A 22,567-nucleotide genomic window follows, 5' to 3' on the forward strand; every position below is an offset into this window, starting at 1 on the left:
AGGAGCATGACCTCTTAGACATGAGGAATAATGCAAGAATCCACGCAGAATCCTGGTCTCTGTCATATTCCCCACCTCCTCGCTGTCTAGCGTTTCCTCCGCAGTGCTTCCTAGTCTCATTCCCCCATGACAGCATTGCTGACTGTGTGGACCTAGTCAGAGGTAAAAGTAAGCCGGTCCAGTCCAGCGTACAGGCAAGAGCCAGTATGCCGTGCCGGACTGCATCGGCTTCCGCGGCAGGAATTTAAAGGGCTCTGGGCTCCCTGCAGCAGCGGGCAGCCCAGAACCCTTTGAATCCCGCCCATGGCTCGGTGGCCAGGCTGGGGCCGGGATTTAAAGGGCTCGGGGCTCCCCGCAGCGGTGGGAGCTCCGGGCCCTTTAAATCCACGCCTGAGCTCAGCTGCCGGGCTGGGGCCGGGATTTAAAGGGCCTGGAGCTCCACAGCGGCCAAGCCCATGGCTCTTTAATTTGCCCCTGAGCCCCAGGGGCTCCCAGCCACCTCTGCAGCCGGGAGCCCCCAGTTGTTTTAAAGGCCCTGGGGCTCCCAGCCACAGCCAGTGCCCCAGGGCCTTTAAATCTTGAGAGGCCCCGTCTCTTCCGGTTGAGGCTACACCTCTTCCAGATGAGGCCAAACCCCCTCAGGACTCTGGCAGCACCGGTAAGTCCTGTAAGTTACTTTCACACCTGGCCCTAGTGCTAATAAGCCTTACTCAGTTGGGTGAAACCAACCTCTGCAGCTCCTCCTAAGAGAGTAGAAGCCATGGTTTGAAAGTTAAGGCTGCTACAAGAAGAACAAAATAATTCCTAAGGGGAAACTCACAATAAAATCTCCAGGTTTGGCAAGGAAACATGTTGCACAGAGTGGACTGCTACTTGGCTTCACTTCCTACTTCAAGTATCAGAGGGGTAGCCGTGTTAGTCTGGATCTGTAAAAGCAGCAAAGAATCCTGTGGCACCTTATAGACTAACAGACGTTTTGGAACATGAGCTATCGTGGGTGAATACCCACTTCGTCGGATGCAAGTAGTGGAAATTTCCAGGGGCAGGTAAATATAAGCAAGCAAGAAGCAAGCTAGAGATAACGAGGTTAGTTCAATTAGGGAGGATGAGGCCCTATTCTAGCAGTTGAGGTGTGAAAACCAAGGGAGGAGAAACTGGTTCTGTAGTTGGCAAGCCATTCACAGTCTTTGTTTAATCCTGAGCTGATGGTGTCAAATTTGCAGATGAACTGAAGCTCAGCAGTTTCTCTTTGAAGTCTGGTCCTGAAGTTTTTTTGCTGCAGGATGGCCACCTTAAGATCTGCTATTGTGTGGCCAGGGAGGTTGAAGTGTTCTCCTACAGGTTTTTGTATATTGCCATTCCTAATATCTGATTTGTGTCCATTTATCCTTTTCCATAGAGACTGTCCAGTTTGGCCGATGTACATAGCAGAGGGGCATTGCTGGCATATGATGGCATATATTACATTGATGGACGTGCAGGTGAATGAACCTGTGATGGTGTGGCTGATCTGGTTAGGTCCTGTGATGGTGTTGCTGGTGTAGATATGTGGGCAGAGTTGGCATCGAGATTTGTTGCATGGATTGGTTCCTGAGCTAGAGTTACTATGGTGCGGTGTGCAGTTACTGGTGAGAATATGCTTCAGGTTGGCAGGTTGTCTGTGTGTGAGGACTGGCCTGCCACCCAAGGCCTGTGAAAGTGTGGGATCATTGTCCAGGATGGGTTGTAGATCCCTGATGATGTGTTGGAGGGGTTTGAGCTGGGGACTGTATGTGATGGCCAGTGGAGTCCTGTTGGTTTCTTTCTTGGGTTTGTCTTGCAGTAGGAGGCTTCTAGGTACACGTCTGGCTCTGTTGATCTGTTTCCTTATTTCCTCGTGCGGGTACTGTAGTTTTGAGAATGCTTGGTGGAGATTTTGTAGGTGTTGGTCTCTGTCTGAGGGGTTAGAGCAGATGCGGTTGTACCTTAGTGCTTGGCTGTAGACAATGGATCTTGTGGTGTGCCCAGGATGGAAGCTGGAGGCATGAAGGTAGGCATAGCAGTCGGTAGGTTTTCGGTATAGGGTGGTGTTAATGTGACCATCAATTATTTGCACCGTGGTGTCTAGGAAGTGGACCTCCCGTGTAGATTGGTCCAGGCTGAGACTGATGGTGGGGTGGAAGCTGTTGAAATCATGGTGGAATTTTTCCAGAGTCTCCTTCCCATGGGTCCAGATGATGAAGATGTCATCAATGTAGTGTAGGTAGAGAAGGGGCGTGAGTGGACGGGAGCTGAGGAAGCATTGTTCCAGGTCAGCCATAAAAATATTGGCATATTGTGGGGCCAGCTCATGCTCCAAAACGTCTGTTAGTCTATAAGGTGCCACAGGATTCTTTGCTGCTTCCTACTTCAACTGGCCAATCACCCTGAATTCCCCAAACTACTCATGTGAGGGGGGTGGGGGGGCTTCCATTGGCCTAACACAGAAGGAGAGCAATATTCTCCAGGTTCTATTTGCCTCCTCCCTTGAGGTTTGTGCCCTTGGCAACATGCCCAATGAGGCTTGGCTCGTCTTTGTGGCATACAGTGGAGTGGAAAACAGGTGCCTTTGTCTCTAGTGATACTGCCAGAGAAGAGGAGGATCAAATGCCTTTTGCCAATGAATGAAGCAGCATGAAAGATGGCCTCAAAGGAGGCAATGTGTTCCGCTCCCACAGCCAGATGGTGAGTACTGCAATGATGTTAGCAGACAGAGAGGCAAATCTAGGAAAACTGGCCACTCCACACAACAGGGGTAGACACTACCCATGCTGTGATGCCTGGGTGGGAGCTTATCCTTCAACATTAATAAATAATGATGGTATTAAAAAGATGCATTGGCTTTACTGTATAATTGACAGCATGAATGTTAGAAACTATGACCATTATTCTGCATCCACTCTGGTGTTCTGCATTAGGGACTAGTGCAATTAATTTCCATCCAAATACAAAGCCATTAAGACGATTTAATTACATACGAGTTCTCTACTCTAATCCTAAAACTAGTAGAAATCCCTTTAGAGTCTAATTTTCATGCTGATTAATGGTGATCACAATGTATAATTCAACCTAGGGCTTTTCAAGCATAGAAATCTAGTGTGGTAGCTAAATATTCCAAGGCCAATGGGTATAAATTGTTGCATCATGTTAGAGATCTGGTTGAGTTTTCCATACTGTTAAGAAATAAACTTCTGCTTCTTACAGTGATAATGAGCTCTCATTTCTTAATTGGAAAGGATGATGAGATCTTTCTGATTACCTACTTAGGGAGGAAAACACAGCACACCCCCACCCCCATTAAAATAATGGGATAATAATGGAATGCAGTAAGGAGGAGCCTGTACATGAAATGGAGAACTCTATTGCTATCCAAAGTGCATCTCACTTTGAGATGCAGTATTTTAAAGAAATTCCTCAAACAGCAATACACATTAATTATAAATTGTATTCTGGTAGGGCTCACAGGAGAGGAGGAAAAGGGGGAGAAGAAAGGAAGGAAAATGATAAAGGGATGAGTATACAGTGATAAAAAGAGTGATAATCAAAAAGCTAGGGAACCTAGAGCACATATAAGGAGTCACTGAAATATATGCATCACTGCAGGCTTTTTCACATGAATCTGACAATTTATTAATGAACAGTAATCAAATTAACACAGTCCACTCTAACTCCAAAATAGTGTGAAATCAATTAATTACTTTTGTTAAAGGCAATCAATTAGTTGTACTTGATTTTATTTAAAACTGTGCCCAAAAGACATGACCTAGAATGATTATGCCTGACAACTGTAGTGCGTGGGTAGAAAAGGATGATGTAGGTTACGGTAACCCAGCTAGAGAAGAAAATGTGGAGATCATCATTCAAAATTAACATATTGGTAGGGGAAAAGAAGGCATCAGTGCTGGCAACTCTTAAGCCAATTTCCAGTCTAATTACATTATTAGGTTTTATATTGGAAGAAATACACACTCTGATCAGTAAAATAACTTGGCCACGAAGTTTTAGATTTCACAGTAAAATATGCACAAATTATCAAGTTTCTTAACTGTTGCCATTTCATCCCCATTTCTGTCTCTTTATGTCAGCAGTATTCTAAATGGATTGAAATAAGGGTCAGATCCTCAGCTGGTGTAAATCAGCCTAGTCCCATTGAGTTTAATGGGTCTAATTCTCCTCACATTCCATTGACTTGGATGGGAGTTACTCCTGATTTAGACTAGTCAGTAACTCAGTGGAGATGGGGTGGGGATGGGGGCTTTTATTTCATTCTTCTGAAAGGAAACAGTCAAGAAGCTGCTGCATGTGGTTCCAGGTTGCAGCATGAGCCGCTTAATTTCTTTGCTTATTTTCTTCCACCTTTTGACAAAATTCTACAGACTGTGCTCTTAATTTATAACAAATGATAAGATTCAAGAGACAGACTAAAGGCTCAGTGACAGCTGAGCTTGTTTAACTTTCAGGCACCTTAGGCCAAATTCTCTGAGGTGTAGCCACTTTACATCAACTCACCAGTGAAATGTGAGTCTAATGCCAGCTTAACTGGCCCAGGCAAGATCACCCCAAGATAACATAGATCATTTGGTGGCAAAAAGGTTAGAAGCTCTTACTGCACTCTCCTTCTGTGGCAGGGAAAAGATGGCCTGGCAGGAAGAAAGGGGGAGTGGCCAGTACTGTCTCCAATCTTCCACTGCATTTTTAGCCTCCTGTGGTCATTGCAGCTTGGCATAATTTAGAGCAGCCCTGAGAATGCTCTAACATAGCAGAAGTCTTGTCAGTCTCCACAGAGCAGGCCTAAGTGCCACAGGCATGCAAAGACAAGCTTTAAATCACTTTGTACCCCATTCCCTGACTTATGCACATTGACCAGTGCTGAGAATCTGGCCATTTATTCTGTTTTAACATGGCCTAAAATATACATAACAAATATAGTCTGACCTAAGCTTAAATGTATAGAGTAGCTAAATCTGTCCCTGAAAATGTTTGACAAGGGAAGACTTCTTTGGCCCATCAATCAGGGTGGAAGCCGGAGAGCTGAGGTATAGTTCTGTCTGCTTGCTCTAAGTACTCTGCATTTGTCTTTTTCTTTTTAATTGCCAGAAGGTCTGACATCTTTGTAGAATGTACATGAAGAACACACATGGAAGTCTGAAATGCTGATTAAGTTCATAAAGGGGAACATCTTTATTCCACATAGTTCTAGCACTATATACATGGAGCAAAGATTGTGAATTTAAAGCTCCATAAGGCTTCCTGTCCACAGATACCTTCATTATATAACCCATACTTCCTGGCCATTAGAGCTGGTTGAATGTGGGGGGCGGGGGAAGGGTTGGCTAAAAAGTAGAAAGAATAAAACAGTTTGTTTCATTCAACATTTTTTTTAACCTTTCTGATGAAAAATCGTCTTGCAATGAGTGTACCATCAGCCATAAATGTCAGTGGAAATAATGTCAGTATTATTATAATGCTCACAATGTATCCTCACTGCAAGATGACTTTTCATCAGAAATGATAGGAAACTTTGTTGCAATTGCATATGGCAAGACACAGTTAAAAAGCAAGGATACCTTTCTCCTTTCCTCAGCAGCTTCCAGCTTTTTCTGGATCTCCTCACGGGACAGTTCTTTCTTCTTTGGAGAGGCTAAAGTCCGTGGTGCTTCTGAGACAGGAGATGGCGGCTTTAAGATCAGTTCAAAGGCCTGGCCAGAGGCACGTTTGTTGATTTGTTTCACTTCCATATCTAGGAAATAAAATTAAAAAGGTTAAACCCAACATTGGAGGAGAGAAATAGCATACTTTGGCAATGAAAGGGAAACGGCTGAGTATGTGTTGAAAACAGCTCTCGTGAGAGGTACATTCCCATTTGTTAGTAACAGTGTAAGTATAAATTAATCCTATAAAGATAAATATGTATGTCATTTTGGAAGGCTATAAAAGCATGTGTATATGTATATGTGTGTATGTGGGGATTTATATGGTAGTAAAGAAAGCTTAATATGGACAAATAAATGTGTAAATCTGGTGTGAAAAATTCTTTCACTAGCCCTTGCCATGTTTGGTAGTTGCTTCATGAAAATGAACTACTGTAAATTTACTCTTTGGTAATTCTCAGGGTTAGAAGAAGTTTATCAATGATTTTAGAGGGAAATACATATATAGGAAGTCATGGAGGAGTAATGGTAAAAATGTTCAAAACTATTGACACTTAATAGTAACAAACCTACCCAATCTGGTTTTCCAAAGTTAAATTAAAAAGCAGTTGTTTGACCAAAAATAATCTGCATATGCTTGATGGTCATGTGAAATTAATTGGTGATTGCAGTCCAGTGGTGATCAAGTGTCCATACTTGAGACTATTCACCATCACATCTGATATCACTTGGCACCATATTGCTCCTCTCAGCAACCAAGCCAAGTATTGAATTGGAATGGAGACTGAACTAGAGTTTTTCATGCGTCTGAGGCTGAGATGTCATTATCAGATCACCTGGTGAAGCTTGCATAGACTGATTCCTGCTGTACCTATCCTATGGATAAATAAATAATTTCTGTTTCCAAGACTATCAATCCAGCATCTTTGACTAGTGCTTAAATTAGATTTTAAAATGTTTACCCAAAATTGTCTCCTTTTATGCTGGTGAGGGGCAGAAATAGCTCCTGACCCCTTTGGGAATTACAGATATGCTGTACTGCTTTTGTTTGCTGAAGCAGCTGCTGAGACCCTGCTGTCTCTTAGCCTCCTATGCAGCCCAGAGATGCAACTCCTCAAACAGTTTGTTCAGTTCATAACACCCATCTACTTGCTCACAATGAAAAGTCCCCAGATGTAATGAATTTAAAAGCATGGCATCTCACGCCTGGGTGAGAAAAATCCAAGTTTACTAATTAAGAATTACCTCATTGGTGCTTGCTAGGGAAAGCATATTTTCTTGATTTTCCTGAGAATTACATCAGCTGTGAATATCTGCAATTCCTGGATGGGTAGCATTTCTTGAGGTATTAAGTACAGTATAGCTAATTATAAAATAGCCAGCCATGGGCTTTTTAAAATGAGATTTTAATATATTGTTATTAGGGCCAAAAAATCACCACAATGAGCAATAGGCAATTGGTAAGAACTAGCCAGAAATAGCAAGTGAATTGTTAAATCAGCAAAGCATTGACTAAATATTAGAAACTGTGAAAGTGAAATGAGTCATATCCCAGCACTGCCAAATTATTTAACAAGCAGGATGATTTCCAGTGAAGGTTACTCACCGTCATATGTATAGATATTCATGTTGCGAGGTTCAGGGTAAAAACAAGAGCAGATCAGAGACAGCATGGACAGCTCCTTCATCTTTTCCTTATAGGCTGAAATAAGAGAGTGTTTGTTAGTTTACATCAGTTTCCCAGATTTCTTACCATGAGTTTTTAATTTAGATCATAATTACAATAGTTAGCTATATGCCTGATAGAACATCTGAATCCCAGCCTGAAAGATTTCTCCAAAATGTTTGCCTTTGACATTTCCTTCTGAATATGGGACTCTTTAATAGTCTATGAATGTCAGTCACCCTGTACTGCCCAGACTGCTTCTGACCCCCATGTCTCCTACAACATGGTCTTAACTTCAGATCCAATGCCCTCTGGGTCTCTCTGACTTACATTGCTGGTCAGCCATCCTCAGCTCATATATTTTAATATTGGAATAGTGCCATAATCCTCTCTCTCTCTGTCTCTCACTCTCTGCAGCCAGAGGCAAGTGACACTCGCACAAACTTTACAGTTCCTCTAAATCCTCCAAAATCTCATCAAGATCTCTGAAGTTCTGGTTCATGGATTGCCACTGGCAGATACTAAAGGCATTGTCTGATACAAATGCAAATGTCATCCAAATAATTATTAAAAAAACAGAAATATGGATAATTCATAACAAGATTCTCAGCAAAGCTCTTTAGAAATAATACTCTTAATATGCCAAACCAAAAAGGTTTTAACCTCCTGTCCTATTGAATTGATTTGTTAGCTCCCACATCCAGTTCCAGTGTAAACCAATCTATATACGAAATGCACATTAATTATCATTATTTATAATTTGTATTACAGTAGGCCTTACAGGCCCCAGTCAAGGACTGGAGCCCACTTGGGCTAATAATAATAATATAGAGATGTTATATAGCGTTTTTCATCCATACATCTTAAAACACTTTAGGAAGGAGATAAGTATCATTATCCACAATTTATGAATGATGAAATAGACACAGAGAGGGTTAAGTGGCTTGCTCAAGGTTACCCAGCAGGCCCGTAGCAAAGCCAGGACTAGAACCCACATTTTCTGAATAGTAGTCCAGTACCACAGCCACTGGTCCATACTGTACAAAGGTATCCAGTAAGAGTAGATGGGAGGCAAATGCTGAGCATCCAGGGTTTGAAAATTTGCCTCCCATCTACTCTTACAGGATACAAAAAGTGCATGCACACATGCGCCTTCAAAAAGTGCATGCATGCATGTGTCTCTTCAAAACCCACATTTGCACAGAGAAGTGCCTCTTAGAATGAGAAATTATCTAATTGCACACACAGAGGCAGAGACAAGTTAGCCTCTGGAATATGAAAACGTGCCCTAAAATATAACCATTACTGATGTTGTTATAATTGACAGAAGCACAGATTCAATCTGGATGTCACTGCATCAAATCAATGAAGCTATACCAGTGATGGATTTGACATATTAAGTTTAAAATAATTAATAGAAATCATGGGTGGCTCTAGGCATTTTGCCGCCCCAAGCACGGCAGTCAGGCTGCCTTCGGCGGTTTGCCTGCGGGAGGTCCCCGGTCCCGCGAATTCGGTGGCAGCGCTCCCCGCTTGGCGTGCTGGTGCCTAGAGCCACCCCTGATAGAAATCAATAGATATATAAAACTTCCATTCAGTCCTTCATATGCATGTTGCTTGCTCTTTCTGACATTTTGTACTCAAGGAGTTTGGGCATTTGCTCCGAGGGGCTGAGGGCCCTCAGCTCTCATGAAAGGCAATGGCAATTAGGGATGCACAAGTTTTCAGGGCCAGGTCTCAAATCAGCATTCAGTAGACTACTGCTTAGGGGCAACTTATAGATCTTGATCATGGGACACCAATCAATCCACCCAGAGCACACATGACCTACTATATTCTTCATATTAACCCATACTGATCGCCAAATACACAGCACAAAGTTGCACCAAGAGATCTCTAACTGTCTGCATATTGAAGTTGACAAGTCCTTTGTGGTTCTGTTTACAGATGGTGAAAGAATTCAGTTACATACAAAAAAACTGTAAAGACAAAAATCCCAATCAATATTTAAATCAAACAATATTATGGAAAAGATTATCAAAGGCACAAAAAAGGATCCCAGAAACATTTTTTGCACTGCTGCTATTAAAGTAACTGTCTTGCACTGGGAGGAAACTTTGGAATTAAAGCAGTCGTTGGGAACATTCCATTGTTATGACAGTCACATCTGAAAAAGAATTTTTTATGTCCAAATGACATTTACACTAGAATCACTTGTTAGCATATGGAATCCTGCAAATGATTCCCTGCATTTAAAATGGTGACATGTTTTAACATTGCAGGATAACACCTATTCGGTTAGGCCCCAATCCAGCAAAGCACCTAAGCATATGCTTAACTTTAAGAAAATGAAAAGTCTCATTGATGATTCACATGCTTAAAGTTAAGCACTCTGAAGTGGTTTGCTGGCTCAAGGCTACAAAATATTGTAAATGTGTGTATGAATTGGGTATCCTAGCAATCCTAACTCTTGTTTTTAACTTTGCCAGGTATTTGATATTTGCATTTTCTAAAAGCATTTAAAACAATCAGAAAAAGTCTTTGTCCTGCCAGCTTAACATCTACAGCACATGGTTTAAGAGATAAGAATGCCCTGCTCTGCTCTCATTCCTCTTAGTACTATAGCTGCACTAAAAGCACCTTGGGGGGTGGTTCTCCTTTTACATCCTGGGCAGTGACAGAATTCAGATGATTTACTGGGCTATACAAGTACCATGCTCTGTTTTGTATTGATTTAGTCACTCTTTGCCCTAGAAAGACCTTCAGCCAGAGTTGTAAATTGGCTTGAATAATCCTGCCAGATCCTAGAGGCCACTACAGCACCATCAGCCAAACATACAGATAATATAGCATATTACAGGAAAAGTCTTTCTGTTTTAGGTACTTTGATGGTCAGCATTACTGTAGTATCTGAGCTTCTCACAACCTCTTAAATGTATCTACCCTCACAACAACCCTGTGAGGTAGGGAAGTGCTATTAGACTATTATACAGATAGGGAACTGAGACTAAGGGCTAGTCTACACTAGAATCGCTACAGCAGCGCAGCTGTACTGATGTAGCTGTGTCACTATAGCACTGCTAGTGCAGACACTCTATGCCAGTAGGAGAGAGCTCTCCCATCGTTACTCCACAAGTGGCAGTAGCTATGTCAGAGGGAGAACTTCTCCTGCGACACAGCGCTGTCCACACTGGTGCTTAGGTTGGTGTAACTTACGCTGCTCAGTGGGTGGCTTTTTTAGCTCCCTAAATGAGTTAAGTTATACTGAAGTAGGTGTGAGTGTGACCCTCAGGCTATGTCTACACTATGAACCAAAAATGTAATTCCCCCGCTTGTGTATACCTACTTGTGTAAGCTCTCATTGGGCTAGTGGAAGTATAAATAGCAGTAGGCACAGTAGCATGGGTAGAGGCAACGCAAGCACAGTTAAGCTGGACTGAATACATACCCACCAGAAACCAGTGGATATGTATTCCGCACAGCTCAGCCATGCCTCCATTGCCACCACTTGCGCTAGTTTGATGGGAGCTAGTGTGCATACGTGTATGCGAGCAGGGGAATCACACCCCTAGCTCATAGTATAGATGTAACCTAAGTGACTTGCTCAAGTCACATGGGATGTTTGTGGCAGAACAGAGAATTGTACCTGAGTCTCCTGACCTAAGTCTTAGGTTAGCTGCCTCACCACTGAACCATCCTTCGTGGAAAAGCAGGTTTTTTATTCAAAGAGCATTTTGGTAAAACCATATATTTGGAGACACAATGTTTATGACTGTGTAAGGAACAATAACTCACTTTATTTTTCAGGTGAAATGCCATATAGCAAACACTTTTTGATCCTCTCACCATTACATTCAAATCAGGTACCTATTTAACATGTATTTGCCAAAACCCTGTGGGTTTTTTTTTAAACTACTTTACCAGTCCACCGGATATAGAATTTAAGAACCATCCTTTAATTTAGTGAAGGGGAAGGAAGAGGTTCAATAACAGTAGTGATTCAGTTTGGTGGAAAACCCTGCAAAATGCTTTAAGTGGTAGATGATACCGAACATTACAATTTATGAGAATTAGAGTAAAGATAATGAGCATACTTTAGCAATGGGGCAGGTGCAAACTCAAAAGTTGGGGGTGGGTTTTTTTTAAATTTAATTTTATTTGTTCTGAATTTTGAAATTGAAGGAGATAGGAAGAAAGATGGGCATGATTTAAAGTCCATGGGACTTTTTTCATTGACTTTGGATAAGGTTCAGACAACTGGATAACTAAGCTTTTCTGTGCCTAATGTCTCATCAGTTTCACAGAATAGATAAGAATATAAATTGATGTAATGTGTCACAATGCAAAATGCCCTTTATGGAAAAGAGGAGGGGTGGGGGAAGGAGTGCTGAAAAAGTGTTAGTACTATCTTAATAATATTGTTCTTTCAGCTTTTATATGAATTTTTTTTATGAGCTATCATAATTGAGAGGGACCATTATGTTTAGCCTCTTCTTTAACTACAGCTAAGAAATTGCTGCCTGAGCAACATTTGGGTGGTGACAGCTAATTTCATATAATTGCTCTCCCAATAAGATGATTTTCCTGTTTGTATTCAAAGTCTGTGAATGAATCCTCCCTTCCTACAACCATATTCTAAATTCAGATCACAGAAGAATATGATACTGCAAGTTACATCCACTCATTCACATGCTGTATCCATGTATGAATGCCAATTATCTTCCTCCATTTGTCATAATGACTGTGATTAGCTATCAACATTTGGTTAAGATTTTCAACTATATCATTTTATCATTTAAAATCATGTGTTAACTGAAATATATATACACAAAAGTGATGGATCTTTTTGTTGATTCTTTTAAAACTTGTAAAGAAAATGATGATTATAACAAGGTGTATTTTCCAGGGTGAGTTTTACAACTGGCTTTGCTAATTGTGCGGATCCTCATTCAGTCACATGTTGTGCACATAACTGTTAACTACTTCTGTAGTAAATGATGTTAATCTTGGGATTACAGGAAGCTTTGATAAGGAAATGACTAGTAAAAAATGATATTGACCAACGAGGGCAATAGAACCTTCTCAGACTTATAGTTTCAATTACATATAAAGCCTTTAATTGTCTAGATCTAGTATTAAAGTTGGGGGGAGCAGGGGCACACTGCTGCCACCCGTTGGCTAAAAGCAGAGGGGAGCTCAGCCTTGCCAACTCGACTGGGAGTTTTGTGTATTTCTTAATACCTTGGCTCCTGGAATCATGTGAATATATCAGATCCACGCCGCTGCTAGGGCCCCGGGCTGGGACACAGTGGAGTGGGTGGGCCTGTGTCCCCCCTGCCACCCCACGCATGGGTGGCAGTTTTCCCCCTCACTCAGCCCCTGCTCCAAAGGGCCTGAGCTTATTGTACTGGTTGCTGCTCAGCCCCTGCTCCAAAGGGCCTGAGCCTTCTGTACTGTTTACTGCTCAGCCCCTGCAACAAAGGGCCTGAGCTTCCTGACTGTTTGTTTGCTGCTCAGCCCCTGCCACAAAGGGCCTGAGCTCTTTAAACTGTTTGTTTGCTGCTCAGCCCCTGCCACAAAGGGCCTGAGCTTCCTGACAGTACTGTTTGTTGCTCAGCTCCTGCAACACAGGGCCTGAGCTCATTGTACTGTTTCCTGCTCCGCCCTGCACCAAAGGGCCTGAGCTCCACGCACTGTATTGCCGCTCAGCCCTGCCTCAGAGGGCCTGAGCTTCCTAACCCTGCTTACTGTTGTTCAGCCGGTTCCACAGAAGACGGGGAGTGAGTCGGCGTGGCTCCCCTCCTGCCCTCCGGAGGGTCGAGCCCTGGCGCGATCGATTACACTTGGGTACTCATCTCACTCTGTTTCCTTCTCAGGCATGTCAGGCAACTGACATGAAACAGATTGTTCTTGAATTCCAAGGCTGTAGCTCAACTGGACCATCAGCAAAATTACCTTGGATCAGGGATCCTATCTATGGAATTCCCTCAGTAAAGAATCCCTCTGATGCTGCCCTCAAGCTGCTTCTATTTAGGTTGCTATATCTCTGCCCATTCTGGCCTCTCCTTTCCCACCAGCTCTTCCTCTTTGGATTATTCCCTTTTGTCTAGTTTGTTTAGGAAAATGTCTAGTATCTCTAGGCTGAGTTACAATTGAATTTTACTTTTAATATTTTTGAGTTTTCTTGACACTCTGCCCAGAAAGAGGTGCTTCAGAAATCAGTCAATATATTGGGGGGAGGGAAGTGTTTCCAGCTCTTCTGATTTACTTGTGAGTTTCATGATATTTGGTGCTTTTTCTTCAGTCCCCAGGGCTGGGAGTCATGAAATTACATGAGACTCACTCAACTTTCATTTTACACAATAGTAATTTCTAGCCCTCAGGGTTGTGGAGAAAATCTTGTAAACATGAACCCAAGTGTACACTCAAGGGAGAGAAATCAGACAATTAATTATATTTAAAAAAAAATCTCATTTTTAAGGTAATTTCATGATTTCTGGGGGCTTGACTCATGGTTTTTGAATGTTTGTCATTGGCAATGCTGAAAATAGGTTAACATGAATAGGATAGTCAACTTTGCTGTTGAAAGGTATTTCCTAATGAAGCAATATTGAAGGGCTGGAAAATCACTTGGATAATGATACAATGCAAAATAAATTTTATAAAATAGCAAATTTTGGTGTACTTTACTAAGACAGCATGAGGGCTCATGAGCCTTGAACCTAGGCCTGTGAGTTTCCAGGCTATGCATAGACTGTTGCTACCCAGCAGCACAATCAAATTCTTCAAGAATGGGGCTAGTGAAGCACTAGCTAACAAAGGGGCTTGCCCATGAAGTTCCTGATTAGCGAAGATGTCCAGCTCTCTCCCGCTCCCATCAATTGGCTGGGATGCTCTAATTAAGCCAGAAAGAGGCTCAGGAAATTGAACAACTTAACCAGGGATTGGCAACCTATGGCACACATGCCAAAGACAGCATGCAAGCTGATTTTTAATGGCACGCTGCTGCCTGCTGGAGCAGCATGCCATTAAAAATCCTGCCTGGCCCGGCCCACTTTTCTTAGCCCTCTGCCTCCTTACCCCCCCACGGGGGAAGAAGCATAGGCATGTGCATGGGGTGTGCCCAGGCACACCCTGATGCAGGGGTGGGTAAATGGCCCCACTCTCTTGGTGTGGCAAGCCAGGCCGGAGCACTCGGCCAAGTGCAGCAAGCTGCCAGCCCCTGCCCCACCTTCCCCCCTCCCCTGGGTCCATGCCGCTGTGCACGCAACGCTCTGGGTCTGGGGCTGCGCTCTCCCGTGGGACAGTGTTTTCGACTCCGCGGGGAGGCAGACACGCTCCCCCATCCCCTGGAGCCATGGCGCCGCGCATGCAGCGCTCTGAGGGGCGGGGCTGCCTGCTCCCATGGGGCAGTGTGTCTGGCTCTGTGTGGAGCAGAACATGCTGCTAGGAGCCTCATGGTAAGGCATCCGGGACCGGGAGGGTTGGATAAGGGGGCGGGCAGTCAGGGGACAGGGAGCAGGGTAGGTTGGATAGGGGGTGGGATCCCAGGCAGGGGTGGTGGAATAGGGGCATATCCCCCCCAGCCTCCCGCCTGACCCCCCCTCAGCCCCCTGGCCTGACCCCCCCCCACACACACCCAGCCCTCTGCCCTGAGCCACACAGCCCCGAACCCACCCCCCAGGCCTATGCCCTGAGCCCTGTGCCCCACACACCCCCTAGGCCCCTGCCCTAAGCCCTGTACCCCCTCATACACACCCAGCTCTCTGCTTGACTCCTTCACCCCCCCAAACCCCATGCACCCCCCACATCCTCACCCCCACCAGGAGCACCAAACGGGAGCTCTTGCACCCCCCCCCATTCCCACCTGCGCCCCTTGCACCAAATGGGAGCTGCCCAGGTAAGTGCCCCACACCCAAACCTCCTGCCCCAACCCTGAGCCCCCTCCTTCATTCTAGCTCCTGGCCAGACCCTTCACCCCCAGCCCTGTGCTCAGTGCACTCCCACCCTCAGCTTAGTGCAGAGAGAGGAAGAGAATGGGCCAGAACCAGGGAGAAGGTAGGTACCCACTGTATGTGTGCAGGGCCGAGACCCCAGACCGGCAGCGGGCTCCTTGCTAGCAGGAGCCGGTGGATGGAACCCCTGAGCGGCAGTGGGCTGAGCCGCAGAGCCCGCTGCTGGTCTGGGGTTCTGGCTGCCAGACCCTTGCCAGCCTGGGTCCCGGCCTCAGGCCCCGCTCAGCCCGCTGCCGGCCCAGGTGAACAGAAGCCCAGACCAGCAGCGGGCTGAGCAGGCCGGCGGCGTAAGATCAACATTTTAATTTAATTTTAAATGAAGCTTCTTAAACATTTTGAAAACCTTGTTTATTTTACAATACAACACTAGTTTTGTTATATAATATATAGACTTATAGAGAGAGACCTTCTAAAAAAATTATAATGTATTACCAGCACGCGAAACCTTAAATTAAAGTGAATAAATGAAGACTCAGCACACCGCTTCTGAAAGGTTGCCGGCCCCTGAACAAATCACTGGAGGGCTACTATGGACCCTGCCTGACTGCAGAGCCCTGCCTTCCAGCCTGTTCCTGTCCTCCCTATCTCAGATCCCTGTCTGTTCCCAGTTTCCTGCTTTCTCTCCAGGTCCCTGCTCTTACACCTGATGCTGACTTTGGCTTGGCATCCGACTCTGTCTCTGGTTCCTGATTCTAACTCTTAGGCGTGACTGTCCTGGTCACTACAGACATATCTAATGGAGTGCAGTTTCTTTGGACCATTGGGTTAGGTTAATCAAAGGGATAAATATGAAGATTAAAAATATGCTGGGAATTTCAAAGGAACCTAAGGGACTTAGTTGCCTAAATCCCATGGAAACTCAGTGGAAATGGTGTGCCTAACTCCCATAGACTCCTTCAAAAATCCTAGACTTAGTGATTAAATGGCGTCTGGTTATCAGCGTTTGAAATGTTCTGAATATAATCTAGTGCCCACTGTCTATTTTCTCAAAGTGGGCTGTTACTCGCGTGTATGCTGACTTTCTATTAATACAGAACTCTTGACCTGCGTGCTTGTGTGAAGAAGGTTGAAAAGTCCCTTGCATTGCAGATCACCATGTGGGCCTCCATGGGGGCCTTCTGTTCTGTGTAAGTGGTGATGGTGGGACTTGTGAAGAGGGGAGGAATGGCTCTGCCACACCTCTCCCCACAGCACACCAGCCAGTTCCGTGAACTGACGTGGAGGAATAAATAATTGGCAACTGGTATAAACCAGCAACTAATTACTGCCTGTCTGGAGAAAGCAGAGAAACCAGGGAACAAATTAGGACAAAGTCACAATTCATTTCGTGCTCATTGCCCTATAGTCGGGAAGACTGTTATGTCACAACATAGCCCACAGAAAGTTTCCTATTAATCATTTGGGCTATTTGTTTACAATTGAAAGCAGACTAATAAGGAATATAAATGCTATTTATTCACTGATATATGAGAAATGAAGATATATTTTTTAATTTTTTTTTTAATTTTTCTTTTTAAATATCTATTCATTGTCCCTTTGCTGAATCTGGTCCATAAATAATAACCTATCAGGACCCTTCGCGGAGTTCTTCCATCACACCCTAGTCAATCAGTGCTCTGTGGTACTGACATCTCAAAGGGCCAAAGACCAGTGCACTACCACTGTGCTATTTCTTAGTGGTCACAAAGCACAACTCACAACACAGTCCATTTCCTCCCCCACATCTCTGCTCTCCGGCTTGTTGTCAAATCGTCAGCCTTCCGGGATGAATTCAAGTTATTGAACCTGAATCCAATTTTATTGTCTGCTTTGGAAAAGTCTGCTAGGCAGAAAGGTAAGAGAGAAGATTAGATGAAGCATGAAATGCAAGATACACAAGGTTCATATCACTGTGGTATACTATAACCACATTTATATTGACTTCTCAGGGATTTCATTGACAAAAACTATTACTTTCTGAAGGTTAACTTTGTTTATACTGACTTTGATGTGCTGGGCCCTTTTGCTTTGTAATAGAAATACTGTCAGTGTGAGGGCTGTGTTATTCCTTTGAATGTTAAACTCAGAGTCATCTTTTAGCTGATAATTCTTTTTGTAATCCACAAAAATGTGCTGCATCCTTATTGTCAAATGAAACAGGGACTTTATGATCATAATTGTAATTGATTTCTGATGGATTTAAACATAGCAGAAGCACATGGAAAGGTTAATATCTGTATTTGGCTCACATTTTGTGCTTTCTCATTCTTTTCGGACAATATTATAGGCAACTCACAATATTGTTTATATAAATCACCAGTGATTTTTAAAGGACTATTTCCTTAGCAGCATTATTCATCTTTTTATAGCATCTGAAAGTGTGCTTGGTGCTGGAAAGAGAGCACAAGAAACTGGCTTCTGTCCTGCAGATCTCCCTATGTAAATAATGGACTTGACAGAGAAATGAAATCATAAAATCCACCAGGAATGAAGAGGGAAGAAGAAGGATATGGATGTAATGGTACCCAGGGTGGTGTGGCATCTCACCACCACCTTCCCCTTAGCATGAAGCTGTCTTGTCTGTCCCTGCTGTGGATCAGCTCCCTGAACCACCACCATCTGGCAACATAAGCACTATCTTCCTGATCCTGCAGGCCTTGCTCTGTCTGTACAGGTAGCAACAGGCCCACACCAGTCCCTGAATACTTTGAGCTATCCCTGTAGTGTTCAGCCCCTTACCCACAGTACACACCAGCTTGTAAGAGTCAACTCAGGACCAGCACTTTGCTTAGCACCACCAGGGCCGCCCAGAGGATTCCGGGGGCCCGGGGTCTTCGGCGGTGGGGGGCCCTTCCATTCTGGGACCCGCCGCCGAAGTGCCCCGAAGACCCGCGGCGGGGACCCCCCGCCGCCGAATTACCGCCGAAGCGGGACCCGCCGCCGAAGTTCGGCGGGGGGGGTCCCCGCCGCGGGTCTTCGGGGCACTTCGGCGGCGGGTCCCGGAACGGAAGGGGCCCCCCCGCTGCCGAAGACCGGGCTGCGCTTCGGCGGCAGGTCCCGCTTCCCCCCGGCCCCGGCCCCAGCCTCTTACCCCCGGCTCCCTCCTCGCCTGGAGTCTCAGCGCCTCGCCCGACAGCTGCAGCGTTTGTCCGGCGGGGCCTGAGCTCCGTCCCGCTCAGAGCCGCGTGGTGAGGGGGCGGGGCTGGGAGCTCCCAGCCCCGCCCCCTCACTACGCGGCTCTGAGAGGGCGGGGCTCAGGGGCTCCGCCGGAGTCATCAAGCGCTGAGGCTCCCGGAGAGGGGCGGAGGTGGGAGCCTCCGCTGTTCTCTTGGGGGCCCCTGCGGAGCCCGGGGCAAATTGCCCCCTTTGCCCCCCCCCTCTGGGCAGCCCTGAGCACCACAGCACTTAGATACACTTATAGTGGGGGCAGGAGGGAAAGTTTTATCAAAGAGTAGAGATGCAGGTGATAATGAGTAAGAATATTGGAAACAAATGGTTATATATCAAATTAAAGCATAGCTAAGTTTAGTCTCTGTAGAAAGCATGCTAACAGGTTAACCTGCTGTCGAAAGAAGCCCATCTCATCCAAAGTTCTCTCCAGCATTTTCAACCAAGCCTAGCTGAGATCCCATGTTCATGAAGCAAATCCGCTGTCCTTTTACTTCCTAGGTGAGAGATGCCTGGGTGTCTGCTCTGCCCTCCAAACATAGCCAAAAAAGCCTTTGAAGGGCACCTCAAGATCAGGTTCTCCCCTCCCACTATTTTCTTTTCCAGTTAGTTTCTTTCTGAAGGTCTTGCAAGCCTTTATTTGCATTCAGTTCAGACTGGGGATAGAAGACCCATTGTGAATGAGACAATGCTCAATTTACATGTAAACAACTAGATGGATAGACATCTCTTTTCAGACAGAAAACCTGTTTTTCACCTTTGCTGGTGACCAGCCCCCGAGATACAGACTTTGAGAAAAAATATTTTCAGTATATATGCATGATTCCTTACACAACACCTGTACATGCACTGGGCAATGATATTGATGACCAGTGACACACCAGATTTTATTTGAGACATCACTTGCACTCCCTTGTCAGTTGGCATTAAGAGGTTCTTGGGGCACAACGGGTAGCAGAAATACGGCTACGTGGGCTCTCTGCATCTGCCTTGGTGGCTGAAAGATTTTGGCTTTGGGTTTTTTATGTGTAAATGTACAAATGTTTTTTGTAGATGATGCTGCAGAAGTGAGTTTTTAGGGATGAATTAAATTGAGGGCCCTGATCATGCAAACACCTGATTGCTGTCATCAGTAACCCCATTGATTTCAACTCATGGAGATAAAGTTAAGCATATGCATAAACATTTCAGGATTGGGGCCTAGATGAACAAATACTTGTGGGGATGCAGCAGTGGAGACAGGGCTGGACAATGAATTGAAGCCCATAGATTGCATCCAGTGTATCCTCCTCTAACTGTAATGAGGCTAGGACTCTTCAGCTTGGAAAAGAGAAGACTAAGGGGGGACATGATAGAGGTATATAAAATCATGAGTGATGTTGAGAAAGTGGATAAGGAAAAGTTATTTACTTATTCCCATAATACAAGAACTAGGGGTCACCAAATGAAATTAATAGGCAGCAGGTTTAAAACAAATAAAAGGAAGTTCTTCTTCACGCAGCGCACAGTCAACTTGTGGAACTCCTTACCTGAGGAGGTTGTGAAGGCTAGGACTATAACAATATGTTTAAAAGGGGACTGGATAAATTCATGGTGGCTAAGTCCATAAATGGCTATTAGCCAGGATGGGTAAGAATGGTGTCCCTAGCCTCTGTTCGTCAGAGGATGGAGATGGATGGCAGGAGAGAGATCACTTGATCATTGCCTGTTAGATTCACTCCCTCTGGGGCACCTGGCATTGGCCACTGTCGGTAGACAGATACTGGGCTAGATGGACCTTTGGTCTGACCCAGTACGGCCTTTCTTATGTTCTTATGAGAATGGGCGCTGTTTGTAGTGTGTTCACTCTGGTGACAAGTATTGACACAGGACTGAAGTAATATGTACTCTCTGTAGTCTTGTAACTATTAAAGCAAAACAAAACAAAATCAATTTGGCCAACTCCTGAAATCCCTACTCAGCTTTTACTCAGACTTTACTCAGACTATGCTCACTTTCACTTCAGGGTTTGGCTTGTTGACTTTTATACTGGACTCTCTGTGAGTTCTATGTGTGGGAAAATCAGTTGGAATGAGAATGAATTCATTTTCTACCAGCTTTGTTTAACTTGGGGATTAGACACTAAAATCTAATATCCAATGCCCAGGGCTCGGAAACAACCAGTACTCACCGTATGCCATACAACACTGCTCTGAAACCACTACTTTGTTCTCCAGAATCTCAGCTTTTTAAAAAACCTTTACAGCTTTTTTCATTTAAAAAAGAGTAAACTTCTACCTGTTATAGTTGAAAAGGAAAACCTCATAAATATGAACCAAGTGTAACTAAGGACTTGTCTACGCAGGGAAGCGATTGTGAAATAAGCTAGGCTGTGGATTTAAAGTGCAATGGCGATTCTGCACTAGTTCTCTGTGAGGACACTTATTCTGCACTTAATCCAAAATGGATTAAACTAAACCACACAAAGGCAGTCGTAGTGTTTACATGAGGAGCTAGTATAGAATAGCTATTCCATAATAATTAAAATTAATAATTACACACAAGTATTTAAAATCATACTTAATAATAATTCCACACTTAGCAGTTACAGGTTATGTAGATAAGCCCTGATGCAGAGAAGTGTGCTTGAGTCTGCAGCGAGCCTGGAACATTAGCTCTGACTGAGAAGTGTGACTTGCCCAATTCATTAACTCAGCTGCCCAGCCATGTAATTGAAATGTCAACAGTTAACTATTTCATTCCTCGTGCAAGAAATTAGAGGGAGGCTCACAGAGCTGCATGGTGTACTGTGAGTGACAGCTCACTTGGATGCCCCAAGTGGATGGCATTTGGGAAATACTACTAATTTTTCCCCCAATCAAGAAGAAGCCAAGCTAGAGAGCTTAGGAAAGGTCACAGGCTTACTGAAGTCCCAGTGAGGGGGAGCACACACTATTATGTCTGAGACATCTATAGTTACCAGCATCCAGTTTTGGTGACTCACATTGCAGACCTTATTTTGTGGGTGGAGCTTGGAAGAATGCCATCACCTTTCTCTCTCTGCAATCTTACCCTTGGTTGTGACTGAATGTGTAGCACAACTCAGGATGGGGTGTTGTGCACACAAAGGTCCCTTTAAGCCACTTTTGTACTACCACACTCCTGGGCTATCTGTGTACTGGACTGGTTTCTCCATTGTAAATTAGATCAACCTAAAGTCTGCTCTAAATTATGCTCACTGCCAGTGGCCTGAAGGTTCTGGTATGGTACACAGAGATTAGCAGTATGCAGGAAAGCACTGGCTATGCCCCCTTTTACCCCTAGGAATGTCCCCTCTTCTGGCTGGTGGGAGAGATGGCATAGGAGCCACACTGTGGCCAACTCTGTTGGCTTTACAGAGCAGTGAGGCAAAAGTAGCTCAGTGCACGTGAGAATCTCTCCTTGTTTTCTGAATGAATTTTTGTAGAACACTGGAGAAGCATCTTTAATTGCATAATTTTATTGACACTCAGGCAGCGTCCTCAGTTGCTTTTGAAGAAACCAGAATGCTATCAATGGTGCAATTTATAAGCAGGCTCAGAAAGCAAGGCAATAAGATGCATTTTTAAAAGAATCCATCACACGTTGGTGTATAGGGTGTGCAAGGTAACTGATGACCTGCCAAAATTGGAAGATCAGAAACTCAGGTTGGAATGACAACAGTAGAAGATATTGATGCCATATCAAGGGAAATATTAGCTGAAATAAATGGTAAAAAGACGAATCTTCTGATTCATATCACCAGCATCTCAGAAAATAACATCCGTTATTGTGAGATAGCGTATGGGGCACCCTGCAGGAATTAAAATCAGCAGAGGTGGGACCAAGATATATCCACTCTGAAAGATGTGTTGGGAGCAGGTTTTACCACCCACCCATGCTTTTGAGTGCAATATTGTGCTCCTGTAGTCTTGTAACAATTTAAAAAAAAAACTATTTGACCAACTCCTGAAATCCCTACTCAGTTTTCACACAGACTGTACACAGACCCAACTCTCTCTCACTTCAAGATGTGGCTCACTGATTTTTATCTTGGACTCTCTGTGGGTCCT

The 22,567-nt window shown here is 44.3% G+C and overlaps 1 protein-coding gene across 1 annotated transcript in view; it reads right to left on the minus strand.

Moving 5' to 3' along the window:
• STMN2 (stathmin 2) overlaps nucleotides 1–22,567 on the minus strand; it is a 62,058-nt gene that overhangs the window by 17,838 nt on the left and 21,653 nt on the right. Inside the window, exons 2-3 of the mRNA XM_045005560.1 lie at nucleotides 7,276–7,371; nucleotides 5,586–5,758 (exon numbers count right to left, since the gene is read on the minus strand). Of these exons, the coding sequence (XP_044861495.1) occupies nucleotides 5,586–5,758; nucleotides 7,276–7,371 (269 nt within the window). The remainder of the gene's footprint in view (nucleotides 1–5,585; nucleotides 5,759–7,275; nucleotides 7,372–22,567) is intronic.

The sequence above is a fragment of the Mauremys mutica genome, chromosome 2, assembly GCF_020497125.1.
Source record: "Mauremys mutica isolate MM-2020 ecotype Southern chromosome 2, ASM2049712v1, whole genome shotgun sequence".
Lineage (NCBI taxonomy): Eukaryota > Metazoa > Chordata > Testudines > Geoemydidae > Mauremys > Mauremys mutica.